Source organism: Protopterus annectens, chromosome 11.part0 (genome assembly GCF_019279795.1).
Source record: "Protopterus annectens isolate FY-2018-M chromosome 11.part0, PAN1.0, whole genome shotgun sequence".
Classification (NCBI taxonomy): domain Eukaryota; kingdom Metazoa; phylum Chordata; order Ceratodontiformes; family Protopteridae; genus Protopterus; species Protopterus annectens.
In genome coordinates this window covers 246,904,924-246,923,755 of record NC_056745.1, presented here as the reverse complement: position 1 = coordinate 246,923,755, position 18,832 = coordinate 246,904,924, and the positions used below count along the sequence as shown (strand labels likewise).

The 18,832-nt window shown below is 37.9% G+C and overlaps 1 protein-coding gene across 1 annotated transcript in view; it reads right to left on the bottom strand.

Moving 5' to 3' along the window:
* BCAT1 (branched chain amino acid transaminase 1) overlaps positions 1 to 18,832 on the bottom strand; it is a 327,555-nt gene that overhangs the window by 68,720 nt on the left and 240,003 nt on the right. The window contains exon 8 of the mRNA XM_044087682.1: positions 9,820 to 9,905. Within this exon, the coding sequence (XP_043943617.1) occupies positions 9,820 to 9,905 (86 nt within the window). The remainder of the gene's footprint in view (positions 1 to 9,819; positions 9,906 to 18,832) is intronic.

The following is an 18,832-nucleotide window of genomic DNA, read 5'->3' as shown; positions in this document are numbered from 1 at the left end:
CAAGGATGTGTATAGGCTGTTAGAGGTGTGACATTCCATTCCACATAGGTGTTAATGAGTCTGAACTGTCCGACTTGCTAAAAAATATATTGTGCGAGTCATTTTTTCATTAATTAAATTAATAAAAATCAGTATGCACTAGTTAGTTTGATAACAACAGCTGCTAAAAGAAAACATAGAAAGTGGAAGCTAAAATTGCAGCAACAATTGATGAGGTAGTATATACTGTGGCTAAGGAAGAGGAGAGAGGAAAAGATCGACAAAGAAATATCCTTGGCATAAATATACATGCTGTTCTGCAGCTTTATTTGAAAACAAATGCATGACATTAAATGTACAGATTTTGTCACTTTTAACTCCAGGCCTATGGGAGAACAGATGACAGCCTTAACTTGAAGTTTGGTAAGAAGGGTGAGAAATGAGTAATTATTTTCTACTTAAACCTTCAGGTGGAAGCTCCTCCTAGATGGATAGGTCATGCTCATGTGAAACAAGCCAGTGGGCTGTCAGCAGAATGTATGTGTATGTGCATACATATGTGTGTGTTTGCTTTTCATATTGTATAGGATACATGCCATTAATAACAAATGATATTTAACTAGTGAATGTTCATGTCAGACTGCGCTATAGTAATTAGAAAGTTGTAAAAACTTCAAAAAAATTTTAAGGATTTCTGGGATGATTTTTTTTTCTGTTCTTCCTAGACCATAGAATATGAGAATTCTGGGGGTGGTTGATGTATGTTGTTTACAAGACTGCTGGTACAGCTGGGGATACATAGCAATAAATTCTGTATATGATTAGCAGAAACATTCATATACAATAATTTATTAAGAGTTATTTATGCATATTACTCATTCTTTCATAGGTTGTCAATGCTTTAAGCTTGCACTGTGCATTGTTTTAGATAGCTATATATATTTCATGGATGGCTTGTCTGAATAAAACTTTTTGGAAAAAAGTGACTTGTCTATTGATATCCTAACTAAAGCCAGTTTTGCGTGACAGTTTATAACAGTTTTACTTATATGTAAATTCATTGCACTAAAATATAACGAACAGTACATCTGTATGTGTTACCCTAAGCCCTACACATCTGTAGAGAGAACCTGCTACACCTTAAAATAATACCATATTGTGTGTCTATCTGTGTGTTTGTGTATATGTATATATATATATATATATATATATATATATATATATGTGTGTGTGTGTGTGTGTGTGTGTGCGTGTCTACTTCAGAAGACTGACAAGCCAAAAGACTGAAAATTAAAAGTACTGAACACATTTTTAATGCAGGGGGCAAGCCCCCCTGTAACCTTCATGTGGAGGGGCTGCACCCCCCTCCACACACACATACCCTGCTACCTATGTATACCAACTACAAGATTGCACAACAGCGGAGAAGGGGCAAATTCCATCATTTATCATATATATATATATATATATATATATATATATATATATATATATATGTATACAGTGGCTAGAAAAAGTTTACACACCCCTGTTAAAATGCCAGGTCTTTGTGATATAAAAAGATGAGACCAGAATAAATCATTTCAAAACCCTTCCCACCTTTAATGTGACCTCTGACCTGTACAATTCAATTGAAAAACAAACAAATCTGTTATGGGAAAAATATAAAAAAAATTAAAAAATGTTCAATAAACTGGTTCCATAAGTGTCCACACCCATAAACTAATATTTTGTTGAAGTACCTTTTGATTTAATTATAGCATTCAATCTACTTGGGTATACACCTGCCATCAATTAAAGAGACTTTGATTAACCTCAAATAAAGTTCAGCTGTTCTAGTAGGAATTTCCTGACATTTACTCAGTTGCCTGATACAGCAAAAGCCATGGTTCACAGAGAGCTTACAAAGCATGAAAGGGATCTCATTGTTGAAAGGTGTCAGTCAGGAGAAGGGTACAAAAATATTTCCACAGCATTGGATATATCATGGAGCACAGTCAAGACAGTCATCCAAAAGTGGAGAAAATATGGGACAACAGTAACATTGCAAAGAACTGGATGTCTCTCCAAAATTAATGAAAAGTCAAGACAAAAACTGGTCAGGGAGGCTACCAAGAGACGTACAGCAACACTGAAGGAATGCAAGAATTTCTGGCAAGTGCTGGTTGTGTTCTACATGTGACAACAATCTCCCATATTCTCCATATATTATAAAACTTTTCTTACACAGAAAAACATCCAGGCCTGGCTAAGATTTGAAAAATAATACATCAAGTCTGCCAAAAGCATGTGGGAAAATGTGCTATGGTCTGATGAAACCAAGGTTGAACTTTTTTGGCCACATTTTCAAAAAATATGTTTGGCACAAAAACAAAACTTTGCATGACCAAAAGAACATCATCCCCACGGTGAAGCATGGTGGTGGCAATATCATACTTTGGGGTTTTTTTTCTTCAGCTGGAACTGGGGCTTAGTCAAGGTGGAGGGAATTATGAACAGTTCCAAATACCAGTCACTTTTGGCCCAAAACCGTCAGGTATCTGCTAGAAAGATGAAGATGAAGAGGAATTTCACCTTTCAACATGACAGTGACCCCAAGCATACATGCAAATCAAATGTCTTCACCAAAGTTGGGCAGCAGTATGAACACTACGAGTACACAGAACAATGTTAAGTCTCACCTTGCTTATTGAGCAAGTAAACTCCATCAACAAACAAATGTCTGATTTGATGGCAAATAATACTGGTGTGAGTGAATTTACTGTATCCAGTTTGTAAGTTGAGTAATGCACTGTTTAGACATATTAGTAAAAATTCTACCCACACTTTTAAATTTATGGTAGTGGAGAGAGTTGTTAAAGATTTGCAAGGGAGGGTGGTTAATGAGCATTTGGACATGACTGAACTGAAGTGCAAATAGTGTTAAATGCAACTTTTATTCCAGGTCTGAATGACTCTACATCTTTACTTCCAGTTTTAAAATTAAAGCAATTAAATTTCAAATGAAGTTCCAGTGATACTATTGCTAGGAATGAACATGTGATTTTTTAATTGGTTTTAAGACTGTATTAATGTGGATGTGTTGTTTTTTAATTGAGTTCTGATGAAGTTCTACTCGGAATGAAAGCAATAAACTCTGTGGAATAAAACGGATATTTTGTCACTTGGACTATCTTTTTTGGTGGAAACATTCAACATTTACTGCTGGTTTCAACAACACTGTGTTGCACTAGTTCTTTGAGCTGCTGCCTTGGTTTTGTGTGTTTTTTGACAGTTGGTTGTGTTTTTCTATTTATTATATACATGCAAATCACCAAAAGAATTAATACTATACAATGGTTCAAAAGCTATCTGGAAAACAGAATCTTCCTGGTCCTGGCTAACAACTCCTTGTCTAAAAGAGGTATCCCAACACTGGTGTTCTACAAGGATAACTACTTTGCCCTCTTCTCTTCTCCTGTCCTCTTCTCCTCATAAATGATCTTACTCTGGACCTACCAGAGCTCACCATAATTATGCAGGCAGATGATGGCATGTGATGAACTCCAGCAGCTCATCTGCAGAACTACCACAAAGCGTTCAGGCCTCATTTGCTACCCTATGCCACTGCACACACAGTAATGGACATCAGGGTCATGCCATTTGCTACTAACCAGAAACTTCATAGCCTTTCCTGACTATCAATAAAAAACAACACAATATGACCAGCCACTATTAACAACTCATTTGAACTTTAACACTCACGATTTACAGACTGACAGAAATAAGATACACAGATTTGTACTGCTGACAGATCTCTGCACTCATCAGTGCAAACCTATAAAGGGATTCAATTGGTGACCCCTGTACTGTAGAGCAAACTCACTCCTGCACACACTCAGATTAAACTAATAAAGTTAGGGAATTGTCCTCCCCTTAAAACAAAATTACAAATTAGAGATCAAACTTATTTTCTTAGGGACAACAATGAAGAAGTCATCTCCCTAGCTAGGCCTCAATTCAAATATGCAGTATGGCGAAGAGGATTAACATATCTGAGTTCCCCAACACAGGTCAGACAACAACAAGTACTTCTAAAAGAATGTCTAAGAAATGAGGCTGCCTGCGCTTGCTTTTTTCCCTAAAATATGTCTTCTTGTATGTTGGACCTTTCTGTTGCTATTGAATATGATTTAGGTTTTGAAAAGGCAAAATGCAACTTAACTACGTATGATATACACATGAATTTGTACACTGTAAATGCTTACATGCATTTTTAACTCTGCATGTGATATTCATGATTATTTATATTATTGTAATTTACTTTGGTTATTGTAATGTTATGCATTAGCCCTAATGGGACTAGGTTGTGGTAGAAAGGAATCTGTTGCCCAGCCCACTGTCCTGGTTATCAAGCAAACAAATAAAGACTAAATAACAATTCTGTATGGACTCTGAATGGCAGTATTACCATAAAGACAGAGAAAGAGGTGCTTTTACTGGAGAGGTATCGTTAACCCCCACCCCACCCTAGTGTGTGTAAAATAATCTTGGACAAGTTTCAACTACTGTTGATAAGGCTGCACTGGAAGGCAATGGACTCTTGTCCAAGGTGGCCAAAACCCTGCTGAGTCAGTGCTTATAACTCTGATCTGCAGCTGTACTGTATAATTCTTATTTGGGTGTGGCAATGTTGCCCATAGCTTGAGGCAGCAGTGAACATTTACTGCATGTTCTTAATAAAACTGCTCCTCTAAAAATCACCTATTAATTGATTGCAGTGGGTAGAATTTATATTACAATTCATTACAGTACCATTCATTCTGACACTTCCCAAGGCCTACAGTTTCCCAAGCTCCTAGAGCCAAATCATAGTCTCTCTAAAGCAACCTGAATGAAGCTAAAACTTAAATGCCTTCTCTTGAGTGCATAATGATACTTTCAGGAGCTAAAAAGAGATGTCAACTTTCACCATATCTATTCAACATTGCATTAAATTATCATCATTGCCAGCTGTGCTTACCTGCTATTACTTTTTATAATATAAGCAAACACATTTCAGTCAACACACACAGCAGTTGCCTTAGATTCTGTAAAGAATGCACTTCCCCCTTTTTTAAACTTCACAACACAGTAAGACAATGCCCAGTGAAACTTTTGCACTAAAATGAAAACAGATGTTGGAAAGAACATACATCTATTTTGTAGAATGGCAGGTCTCTCGGACTCACCACCACTGTTTATGTATCACCATTCCAAGGTTACAGAACTAGGAGGAATGAGGAAAACCCATTTTCACAAAGTCCTGCTACTTTATCAGTGCGGCATGTCCTTTCAGTAGTAATATACAAGTAGAGGACAATGCTGGCTTCCCCACAAAGGAATGGGAACCCGTGTTACTCTGCCAAAATTCATTATAATGCTTGTTCTGATCTATATGCTTGCAGTTCAGCAAATTTCTAGTTTAATACATTTCTGACATTTATGAATTGAGGAGTTTACATGAACCTTTCTGCTGAAGTTTAATGCTGCCCTACCTAGCACACTACTCCTAAACTCTGTCATACACTACTCCTAAACTCTGTCACACACTACTCCTAAACTCTGTCATACACTACTCCTAAACTCTGTCATACACTACTCCTAAACTCTGTCATACACTACTCCTAAACTCTGTCACACACTACTCCTAAACTCTGTTATACACTACTCCTAAACTCTGTTATACACTACTCCTAAACTCTGTCACACACTACTCCTAAACTCTGTCATACACTACTCCTAAACTCTGTCACACACTACTCCTAAACTCTGTTATGCACTACTCCTAAACTCTGTCACACACTACTCCTAAACTCTGTCACACACTACTCCTAAACTCTGTCATACACTACTCCTAAACTCTGTCATACACTACTCCTAAACTCTGTCACACACTACTCCTAAACTCTGTCATACACTACTCCTAAACTCTGTCACACACTACTCCTAAACTCTGTCATACACTACTCCTAAACTCTGTCATACACTACTCCTAAACTCTGTCACACACTACTCCTAAACTCCGTCATACACTACTCCTAAACTCTGTCAGTCACAATAATCATTTCGCTATCATTCTAAATCAATGCAGTTGTGAAGATATAGGAAGTTTTTTTTTTTTCAAAAAGCTTTTAATAATGAGCATTTATTATCTGTGCTACTTACTAAATTTTGTATAGTTATTAACAATGATTTCTGTATATACCTATTTAAGTGCTCTCCTAGATTTTTGTAACTTATTAATTAGATTACTAACCCAGCCACTGGGGATGCACAAGCCAGTGCATTTCTTCGTGCCGGTCGCAAGCCCAGATAAATGGGGAGGGTTGTGTCAGGATAGCATCTGGTGTAAAACATTTGCCAAATGAGATATGTGAAAAACAATACAGATTTACATACCGGATTGGTTGAGGCCCGGGTTAACACTGACCACCACCAGTACTGTTAGCCAACAGGGTGCTGGTAGAAATTGGGCTACTGTTGGCCGAAGGAGGAGAAGAAGACAAACAGGGGGAAGGCATGCCCAAATGCAGGAAGAGAGGAGAAAGGTTAGGAGTGTGGTAGTAAGGGTAGGAACTTTGAATGTTGGCAGTATAACTGGTATAGGGTGAGAGCTAGCTGATATGATGGACAGAAGGAAGGTTGATATATTGTGTGTGCAAGAGGTCAAGTGGAAGGGAAGTAAAGCCAGGTGTATTGGAGGTGGGTTCAAATTGTCTATCATGGTGTGGATGGGAGGAGAAATGGGGTAGGGTTATCCTGAAGGAACAGTATGTCAAGAGTATTTTGGAGGTGAAAAGAGTGTCAGATAGAGTGACGTTTAGGAAGCTGGAAATTGATGGTGTAATGATGAATGATGTTAGTGCATATGCTCCACAAGGTCGGTGTGCAATGGATGAGAAAGAAAAATTTTGGAGCGAGTTGGATGAAGTGGTGATGACTGTACCCAAGGGTGAGAGAGTGGTGATTGGAGCAGATTTCAATGGACATGTTGGTGAAGGGAACAGAGGGGATGAGGAAGTGATGGGTAGGTATCGTGTTAAGGAAAGGAATGCAGAGGGTCAGATAGTAGTGTATTTTGCAAAAAGGATGGACATGGCCATGGTGAATACATATTTTAACAAGAGGGAGGAGCATAGGGTGATATACAAGAGAGGAGGGAGATGCACACAGGTGGATTATATCCTATGCAGCAGGGCCAGTTTGAAGGAGATTGGAGACTGTAAAGTGGTGACGAGGAAAGTGTAGTTAGGCAGCATAGAATGGTGGTCTGTAGAATGATGTTGGTAATCAAGAAGAGGAAGAGGAGTTTGAGGGCAGCACCAAGGATCAAATTGTGGAAATTGATAAAGGGTGATTGTGAGGTGGAGTTCAGAGAAGAGTTAAGATAGGCACTGGGTGGCAGTGAAGAGTTACCGAACAGCTGGGTAACTACAGCAGAGCTAGTAAGGGAGACTGCTAGAAAGGTGCTTGATATGACATCTGGACAGAGGAAGGAGGACAAGGAGACCTGGTGGTGGAATGAGGAAGTACAGGAGAGTATACAGAGAAAGAGGTTGATGAAGAAGAAGTGGGACTGTCAGAGAGATGAAAGAAGTAGACAGGAGTATAAGGAGATGAGGTGCATGGCGAAGGTAGAGGTGGCAAAGGCTAAGGATAAGGCATATGGAGAGTTGTATGAAAGGTTGGACACTAAGAAGGGAGAAAAGGACCTGTGACAGAGGGACTGAGTTAGGAAAGATGTGCAGCAGGTAAGGGTGATAAAGAATAATGGAGAGTGTGTTGAGGAGATGGAAAGAGTACTTTGAGGGGCTGATGAATGAAGAGTATGAGAGAGAGAGAAGGTTGGATGATGTGGGGATAATGAATCAGGAAGTGCAATGGATTGGCAAGGAGGAAATAAGGATAGTTATGAAGAGGATGAAGAATGGAAAGGTTGTTGGTCCAGATGACATACATGTAGAAGCTTGGAGGTGTTTAGGAGAAATGGCAGTGGAATTTTTAACCAGATTGTTTAATGAAATCTTGGAAAGTGAGAGGATGCCTGAGGAGTGCAGAAAAAGTGTTTTGGTACCGATTTTTAAGACTAAGGTAATGTAACTACAGAGGGATAAAACTGATCAGTCACAGCATGAAATTATGGGAAAGAGTAGTAGAAGCTAGGTTAAGAAGGAAGGTGATGATTAGTGATCAGCAGTATGGTTTCATGCCAGGAAAGAGCACTACAGATGCAATGTTTGCTCTGAGAGTGTTGATGGAGAAGTACAGAGAGGGTCAGAAGGAGTTGCATTGTGTCTTTGTGGACTTAGAGAAAGCATATGACAGGGTGCCTAGAGAGGAGTTGTGGTATTGTATGAGGAAGTCTGGAGTGGCAGAGAACTATGTAAGAGTGGTACAGGATATGTACAAGGGTAGTGTGACAGCGGTGAGATCTGCAGTGGGAGTGACAGATCCGTTTAAGGTGGAGGTGGGATTACATCAAGGATCAGCTCTGAGCCCTTTTTTATTTTCAGTGGTGATGGACAGGTTGACAGACGAGAACAGACGGGAGTCCCCGTGGACTATGATGTTTGCAGATGACATTGTGATATGTAGTGAGAGTAGGGAACAGGTTCAGGAGACCCTGGAGAGGTGGAGATATGCTCTAGAGAGGAGAGGAATGAAGGTCAGCAGGACTAAGACAGAATACATGTGTGTGAATGAGAGGGAGGATAGAGGAATGGTGAGGATACAGGGAGTAGAGTTGGCTAAGCTGGATGAGTTTAAATACTTGGGATCAACAGTTCAGAGTATTGGCGAGTGTGGAATAGAGGTGAAAAAGAGAGTACAGGCAAGGTGGATTGGGTAGAGAAGAGTGCCAGGAGTGATTTGTAACAGACAAGTACCAGTAAAAGTGAAAGGGAAGGTCTACAAGAGGGTAGTGAGACCAGCTATGCTATATGGGTTGGAGACAGTACCATTGACAAAAAGGAAGGAGTCAGAGCTGGATGTGGCAGAGTTAAAGATGTTAAGATTTGTACTGGGTGTGACAAGGGTAGACAGGATTAGGAATAAGTATATTAGAGGGTCAGCTCAGATTGGACAGTTTGGTGACAAAGCCAAAGAGGTGAGATTACGTTGGTTTGGACATGTGCTGAGGAGGGATGCTGGGTATATTGGGAAAAGGATGCTAAGGATGGAGCTGCCAGGTTAGAGGAAAAGAGGAAGACCTAAGATAAGGTTTATGGATGTGGTGAGAGAGGACAGGCAAGATGCAGAGGACAGGAAGAAATGGAAACAGATGATCTGCTGTGGCGACCCCTAATGGGAGCAGCCAAAAGAAGAAGAAGAAGATTAATTAGATTACTAATTAAATATGAAGCAAGAATGTATTTGCACAGAAAGTAGCTAAGTAGTGTATAAATTACAGCAACTGAATGATGGATTTGGCATAATGGTCAAAGCCTTTACTTCATATGCACTAGGTACAGTGTTTGATTTTAACCTTAGGTTACTGGCTCAGCTTAAAATGACCCTGCACAGCAGTTATCCTAGTACTCGACTATGAGACTATGAAGTATGCTAAGAAGAACATACCTTAAATTGAAAGAGTTTTTGCATTTGTTTATAACTTAATGCTTATATCTCTGTTTCATTATGTTTTAGTTTGTGATAAAGCATGCAAGTTGGCTGCAACTCAGAAGTCTGATTTCAGTTGCTTTCTTAATGATCCTGATTTTATGATAATTGTATTTAAGAACGCAACAGAAAATGGAGCATTATTTAAATATAAAGCTCTATAGAGTCTTCACACTGAATTAAACAATGTACATTACTTACCCACTTACGAGCTAAATCCAGTATACTCTGGCGTGTTATTCCTGGTAGTATTATTCCATCAAGTGGAGGCGTTGCAAGTTCTTCCTCTAAAAGTGTAAAAAGAAAGAATTATTAACACTGCACGATTGACAAATGTACTCACTGACGGTGCATTCTGTAGTACTGGGCATTTGTACGATTCATCTTTTTCTTCAAAGCAGTATTAAAGATGCTGCAAACCTATAAGTATGGTATTAAGTTAAAGCTTACAAGACAAAAGGTAAAGGTTAAGAAGCAGACTGTCATTTAATGTGGATTCTGAGGTGTTTTTTATGATAAGCCTCCTGTAATCAGAATATAGATCCTTTAAAGGGGCTGTACTAGCAGCAAATAATTTACTTTGGATTATAGGGAAGTCTGCTTGTCTGGCAAGGAAAGAAAGGGCATATTTCTGTTTACCAAGGCAATCACACAGTACTCAGCACAACAAAGTGAGAATCTCATTAGGTTGGTTCCTGCCATCCTGAATTTACCCTGCTTTTATCAGCATGTGTGAGGGCATGTTGGGTCTGGTCATATTCTAATCTATAGAAGTACAGAATTAATTACAAATAACAAGGTTACTTTCTGAAGTTACAGCAGCATTCCTTCATTAAAATGAACTGTCCCACTTGCTAAAGAAATACACTTCTCTGGGGCATTTTTACATTAATCACCTTTTAAAACACAGTCAAACAACAAAGAAAAATGCAAGCTATACATTATGAATTCTCTTTCCAGAAGATCTTCCCTAGGATTCAGAAAGAATACCAACGTGAGTGTAAAGTGCAGCTGGCAAAAGGTGACCTCATTATTGGCTAATTTGCATGTCTTTGAATAATTGCTGATAATTAGTGCCAGTGCTTACCAGTAATTACCACTCATGTCTCATACACCATGTTGGCACAGGTATTTCTGTCATACCCTCCCTCACTTACATGCAGACATTCAAGCACACACAAGCTCAAAGACATCTCCAAACACATGCACAGACATTCAGTGTACCTCACACACATACACGTTTACTCAATCACACTTATGTACACACTCATACATTCACCCATACACTCTCATACACACACACACACACACACACACACACACACACACAAACCTACACTATTTATTCCATAAATAACTCTCGTACTATGACCACTCAGGCAGACACATACACACAGATGCATACAGATACACAGATACACAAACACATACTCAGATGCACAGGCACACACACACTGCCACACACCCCTACCACTATTTGCTATACTGTGTAACTCATTTCCTGCAAGTATTTCTGAGGGAGAACACTTGGCATTAGCCCTTACCCTGGAATTCTTCATTAGCATTTAGCATAACCATGGAGATGGCCAACCACTGTGATTCTACTCACCTTGTAAAACCACTGAGGTAGGTCTGTCTCTGAATCAGAAAGGGAATCCGCCAGTGATTGGCTGCCCACGTTATGGCTTATCACTAATGGTAGCCTGGTCGCCCTTTTTGAATCCCAGGGCTTATCTGATATATAACTATTCTTTATATATATATATATATATATATATATATATATATATATATATATATATTACTTTAACAATTTTCTCCTTTTCTCCATATGTCACTGCTTTGTCCCTGAAAATGTTACTCAAACAATCAAACAATAATCCACTCTCTAGATGCAATGTTACTAAATCAAACAATAATCCACTCTCTAGATCCAATGTGCACAAGTGTGCTGCTTAAAATTCTGAATTATCTGCAATCAACAAAAAACTCACATCAGTAATTAGCATTCATTACTGCACCTGCTGCAATTTTTTCCTGTCCTCCTCCAGTCGTGAAAGAAAAATTGAAAATTTAGTTATTCTGAGAGAAAATGACTAAGCTGCAAATACAGTTCATTCAGTTTTCTTTGTTAGCTATTCCATCTCAAATAACCTTGCCCTTACTCACTAGAGTTGCTTTTCTAAGCTTCGATAGCCAGCAGTAATAACAGGCATTTTAGTATAGCATGCTGAACATTAATACTCCTGAACTGTTTCGTACTCTGAGTTTGCACTGACCTTTAAACTGATTATAATTACAGGGTTTATACAGATTTTTCAGCTTCTGCATGGAGAGTGGAGATTGTTTTGTCGTCAAAAGAAAACTAATATATTGAATTGATCCCATGGTTAGGGATCTAGGAATCTATGTTGTCCAGCTGTCCTTTGATCACCAAACATCCACTGTTGTAAGGAAGTTATTTTTCATTGCACAACTTATATCTAAAGTTACTGCCTCTAGACCCAGGGATGTAATTGTTCCACTGTACTCAGAACTCATTAGGCTGATCACTGAGTATAATGTTCCTTTCAACATGTACCTGTCCAAACACTTGCCACAACAACCACAATGTTTTTTCACTAAATAATGAAGGGCTTAAATCACAAAAAAATATGCAGACCATTGCAGTGCCTTGTCCCTCTTTTCAGTACCATGCAGACTTCTGATTGGGCGATCTCTGCCTTGCATATAGAATTTCAGCAGAACCTATTCTGTCAAACATGTTACACTTTTACAACTCCAATATCATAAACACGCACTCGAGGGATCTCAATCACTTTTGCAAAATAAATAGAATATGTTGGAGGAACAGGTTTGAATCACAGAGAACACAGCTTCTTTGGAACCGTCTTTCTCTCCACATAAAACAAAGTGTTTCTGTTACTCTATTCAAATGTAATTTAGATGAATGGATGGGTAACCACAAATTTACCCCCAGTTTAATACCCCTGTCCCTCATGTATAGGAGAAACATGTAAATGTCATAACATCTCCTTGTTCAAGTTATCTATGATTTATTTTTTTTTGCAAAATATAAGGGCTGAAAACTAACATGGGAATACAAGGCTAGGCTTCTTAAGAACCTCAAGAGTCAATAGCCTAGTCAGTTCCTAGGAACCTGTGAATACAATGGCAGCACCTTGGTTTTCAATCAATGCTACATTTGATTAATTTATTTTTGTGAAAATGAAAGAAATCCAAGCATCTTTGTGTTTGTCACATTTATATTTGATTGACGCCCCCAAATCTTTTCACCGCTTTCTCCTTATTTTATATCTAGACAGAGCAAAGAGGTCTGATGCTGATGATGTTTTGAAGAAATGTGGAAGGCATCTTTTGTAACTTAAGTATTCTTGCCCACTCTGCTTCCGAATTCCATCCTTATATAACATTTAGCATTTTGATGCAGCTAAACATCTTCCAACCATTTTACTGTTCCTATATATCTCTTTCTCTGCACAAGTCTTATATTTGTCTTCTATGCTTGAACTTTCACGTGTTCTGCTAAAGCAGTTTAGCTTTTTTGCATGTTTTACATCTTTTTTACTTGATAAATACTGGCCTTTATGTAGGAATTGTCCCCCTCCATTATCTTTGCCTGCATTTCTAACACTTATAGTTATCTTGTAAAACCAATGATAATTTATAATGTTACATTTGTTTCTGAAATTGTATTTCTTTTTGTACTGACCTGCAAGTTTGAATTATCCACATATTTAAATTTATACGTATATCTGAAATTTGAATGTCCCTTTCTAGTTCTCTTAATCTTATGTAATACAAATGTTTGGTCTGTTGTTCTTCCCAAACTGTATTCCTAACTTAAAAAAAATAAGCTGTGCATTTTTCTTGGGGTTGTGGTTCTTGTGAAGTACTTTTTGCACATCTGAAAGCTTGCTATTAAAATAAAATGCAATATTATAACACCCTTTCTCAGACCATACGTATTAACAGAGCACTAAGCCCTTCATCTGTTGATATGCCTTTAGACATATGTAATAACAGAGCTTTAAGTCTTTTCATCTTTGATATGTTTACAGCAGTGGCAAAAATTGTTAAACCAAAATGTCCATCTTTTCCACTGTATCCCTGTGCCATAATTATTACAGTCATAGCCAAATATATACAAACTTCTTATTTTTACTGACTTATTGTACTTTTAATCTGTCACTCCCCATTTACTTCAACTTTTTAACTTTTAATCTATTTTTTTTAAGAAACACTTCTTAGGTAACCTGCAAATGCTGGACCAATGATAGTTTAGCTTTGTTAAAGGAAGGTCATGCCTATTAAATCTGGTGGCCATTTTTGAGAGGTCACCAAAGCATTGGATGAAGGCAAGACTGCACAGGGTTTACCTCAATCTTGGCAAGGGTTTTGAGGCAATATCCCACTCAGACATTATAGACAAACTCACTAATTTGGGTGTAAACCTGTTTATTTACATGCTGGATAGCCAACTGGCTCACTAATATGACCCAGGAGGTTTAAATAGGTGAGGCCAACTCCACCAGGAAGCTACTCACTAGTGGTGTGCCACAGGGGTTTGTACTGGGCCTGCTCCTTTTTGGCATCTATTTTTCAGAAATGGAAGGAAATGCCGAATGTTTATGGCTGACTAAGTTTGTGGATGATTTCAGGCTGGGGAGTTTCATCGACTCCCCTGCAGACACTTTAAAAAGGCTTATCTCTGACTAAGAAATTATGCCAAAGCCATGGTCTTAAACTCAGTGCTAAGGATTGCATAATTGTACCCTTTGGGAAATCAACCATCCCAGCTAACTAGCATGACAAATACACACCCCTAACAGACAACCCAGTGGTCAGGGATCTGGCTGCAAACATAGACAGTAGCCTTAGATTCAGCCACCAAGTGGTCACAGTGGTGAGGAAATCCTTTTATGTTGCTCAACGTATAAGTAAGGGCATGACATCCAGGTCCAAAGAGGTCATTATCCCACTGTACTCAACCCTTATGAGACTAATCATAGAGTACAATACTCCCTTTGGTATGTACCTGACCAGGCATATGCAGCAAGTAGAGCAATCTCAGAGGTTCCTTACAAACAGAATACAAGATGTAAAAACCTGCCTTATGGAGAGCACCTTAAAGTCCATTGTCTCTACTTAGTCTCCTATAGATTGCGGAGAGTGATTTATGCCTGGCTTACAAGGCATCCACAAGTCCCACACTTAAGAATTTCCTGCATATTCATAAGTCAAATGGTCAACAGATACAAGGGCTAAGGATATGAATTTGGTCTTTAACTTAAACAGAACATGCTGGAAAGATAGATATATGTCCCACAGACTGCATCTCTGATGGAATAGGCTTCCCATCTATGTGAAGCAGAGTTGTTCTATCATCCAGTTTAAGTGCAACCTAGACCAGAGGATGGGGAATAAGAAATTTACACAGGGCCTGGCACCCATGTCCCTTATGGACAGAGATAGTTTATAAATGCCTGGCTCTCAATGTCTTATTTGGATACAGGACATCATTATTCTTTTGGGAAAACGTGACTGGGCTTGAAAGGACCCTGAGTCATTACCCTAGTAACAATCTATGAATCTATAACTGCAGTTTGCTTGAAATTCGCTTTGATGATTTAAGACTTCAGACAGAGATGTTCTAACAACTTTGCAAACAACAAAACAATTTTTTCTCGACTTCTGTAAGGTTCTTTGATCAATATGCATTCAATATTATAAGGAAGTTATTTTTCATTCCACAGCTTATATCTCATCCTCTGGATGAGACTTTATGTGAATGTTACATCTGCAGCACCTCAGGTATATGTAAAAGATCTCATGTCATTAATCAAAAAGAGTAGGGGTACTTTATTAAAACCATCCCAATACTTACGTACAACATATAAAAACAGAATCAATAAATTATATTCTTATTCTCATATTCACATGTGAAGGCAAAACTTTTAAAACATTCTACATTTACCCCCCCCCCAAACACCTTTTTACCATAACCACAATTTAATCTTTTTTAAATGATTCCTTCAGATCCCAATTTCTGTTCATAGGTTCATAGGTTCATACTAGGCTATCTGTCCTAGGGCATTTATAAGCCTAGCCAGAGTGCGTTTGGCTTTCGCCACCCATTTTAAATTTATTTTGCTATGCCCTTTTTCGAGGTTAGTATACTGTGCCTCTGTCTAACAGTGACACAGAAGTGATACCCGGGGTAAACCTACTATCTCCCATCCACTCATCAAGATTCCTCTTGAAGAGATTCAGTGAGGGACTCTGCCTAACCTGGACTGGGATTTTATTCCAGAGTGAAGGGAGCCTCTGGGTTATGAATCTGTCCCTCCAGCATGTCCTATTTATTATAGTGCTGAGGTTCAAGTCTCTCGAGCACGTAGCTCGATGGGATTTGGATTTTCTGAGCTGCAGCATGTCCATTAATTCCGGGTTGGACATGGCTTTATACGTCAGGCACAGATCGCCTCTGAGCAGGCGGTATGCCACTGAGTAGAGCTGGAGTTTCTTTAACCGGGCAGCATATGGCATCTGTTTGAGCCCTTTGATTCTCTTGGTGAGGTACTTTTGGGGTCTTTCCAGTTGCTGCAGGTGTCTGGTAAGGTACATCCCAAAAGGGGCATTGTACTCAATTATGGGCCTGATGAGGGATGAGTAAAGAGGCACGATGGCCTCCCCAATTTCTGTTGCATAGACTTTCTTCCATTCTGCATTATCATGTATGTCATAAAAAAGCATTAATATTTTATAATTTGCTTCAACTGCTTGTATTTTATTTTATTTTTTATTTCCATGCAATATCAGTGCCATATTAGCTTGCTTAACAATATCTTTTCTCCAAACTCTACTAGCTTATAACCAAACAAATAGAATTTTCTCATGCAAACAAAAAAGAAAAAAGAAAGACAGAAAGAACAGAAAATAAATCACTTATCTCCATAGCTTGATATGTGTTTCATGTTCTCTCTTCCTCACTGTTATACTTCATGGATCTTTAATTGGTTATTTGTTCAGTATCACTTTATTCATTGACACCTTAAATCAACCCCCTCTAGTATTACTTGTATTGAAGTAACCTGCTCATTATAACATATTTATTATTAAATAAAATATTTTGACACAGATTTGCAATATAATATCTGGCCATAACTGCTTTGTACCATGCATTCCTATCATAAGGTAGATTCCTAATATATAATTTCCATAAATTAACTTTATTCCAGTACTTTCAAACTGAAATTCTGATACCATTTATCTATTTTTTAACATTTTACATAACTCCCTAAATTTTTTTTCTTTTTTTTTTCACTAATCAACTAAACAGTAACATAGTGCTCTAATTTTTCATATAACCCAAACAAATTTAAATAAAACAATTAAGTTCAACAAACCTAAATCTCCATTCTCATTTGAGTTACAAAGGATCCTTCTTTTCAATGGCTTCAGCCTAGAACTCCAAATTATAGTAAACACTACGTTTAAGAATTCAAATTTCTTCTAAAATAGAAACATATTAACACCTGACAATTAATTAATTTCACAAAATTAATTTATGAAATAAGCTTTTTTGACAAGTGAGTTTAACACTTGTCCACATATTTCTGTTTCTCAAATTATCTCTGTAAGTTCAATCCGCTGTCTTAACATAAACTGCTTTCCTTTAAATAAATGTCATTTCCTCATGATTTAACCCCTACTGCTTCAGATTTGGGTTGTTGAACACACACACACACACACACACACACACACACACACACACGCACACACACACGCACACACACACACACACACACACATGCACGCACACATATGTATATATATATATATATATATATATATATATATATATATATCACTGAACACACTTTTTGTTAAAGTGCGTTTAAAAAAACAAAAAAGAAAAAACAATAAATCTACTTTTATGCAGGGGTCAAGCCCGCCTGCACACCGCCCTACTTTAATATTCTCACTCTGAGATCACACTACAGTGAGGAAAAGGGAATTTTCCCTTATCTGCACCGTAGTACGATCTCTTCAACAACAGTCATTCCCCCATGACTCCCTCTAGCTGCAGGCATACTTTTGCGGAAGTCTGCCCGGCTGTTTGTGCTTCGGTCAAAAGTTCCTTTGGGGATCAGTACCGATCCCATATATATATATATATATATATATATATATATATATATATATATATACATATATATATATAGCCCAGTTTTACACAACCCCTGATTCCCTTTGTTTTATTCTTATTTAACTGCAATACAGCAAAACTGCAAAAAAATGTAAGTTATTTTCTGTCTCACATGCAGTTCCTATTCCTCATCAACAGCAACAGCAAATCATCTACATAAATGCTATCAGAAGAAATCCATCCTCCTCAATCTTCCATTCTGCCTCTCTTAACCTATTTGAAGCAGTGTGTAGATCACCATTCATCACCAAAGCAAATAAACTCCTCTTATAGCCCATATGGTTTTGCTCTTCTATTTATCTTCACCCTTTTATCTTAACACCCACTAACAAATGACCTCACCAATGTCTCATCACATGCTATTTTAATCAAACTTGCCATTTTATCACCTAAACCAAATGCCTCTAAAATACTTCCAAAGTCCTCATGATTCAATCAAGCAATTTTTTCCTACAACTCCTGCTATCATTTACTCCCCCTTAATCTGACAATACTATTAACAATTTCCATAATAATCTGCACATTATCTTTAGTTTTTCTCCCTTCTCTACACTTGCGTATAAAATTTCATTCTAAGAATTGAATCTCAGCTGCACTTGTAATAACAGTTACCTAGGTTTAATGGTCGCCAATTAATGAGGCATTATTTTTCATTTTCCTCCATATGAATTTAAAATTACTACTGTACTATTCTCCCAGCTTAAACCCCTCTCAACCATAATGCAGTATGTTTAGGAAAATGTCCTTCTCAGTCATTCTCATTTGCCTATTAAAAATTATACCCGATGTCATACTTCCCAGGTGAGCTATCTTGTTTAGCAACCTTTAAAACAGCATCCATCTCAGCCATCATAATTCCCCTCTCTTAATTGACCCCCTCTTCAGCAGATCATTTTTTTCACTCTTTCTTGTGTAACTCTATTGTTCTCGGACACATATTTTCTTAAAAGTCATCAGCTACGATCTGAAAACCTCTCTGTG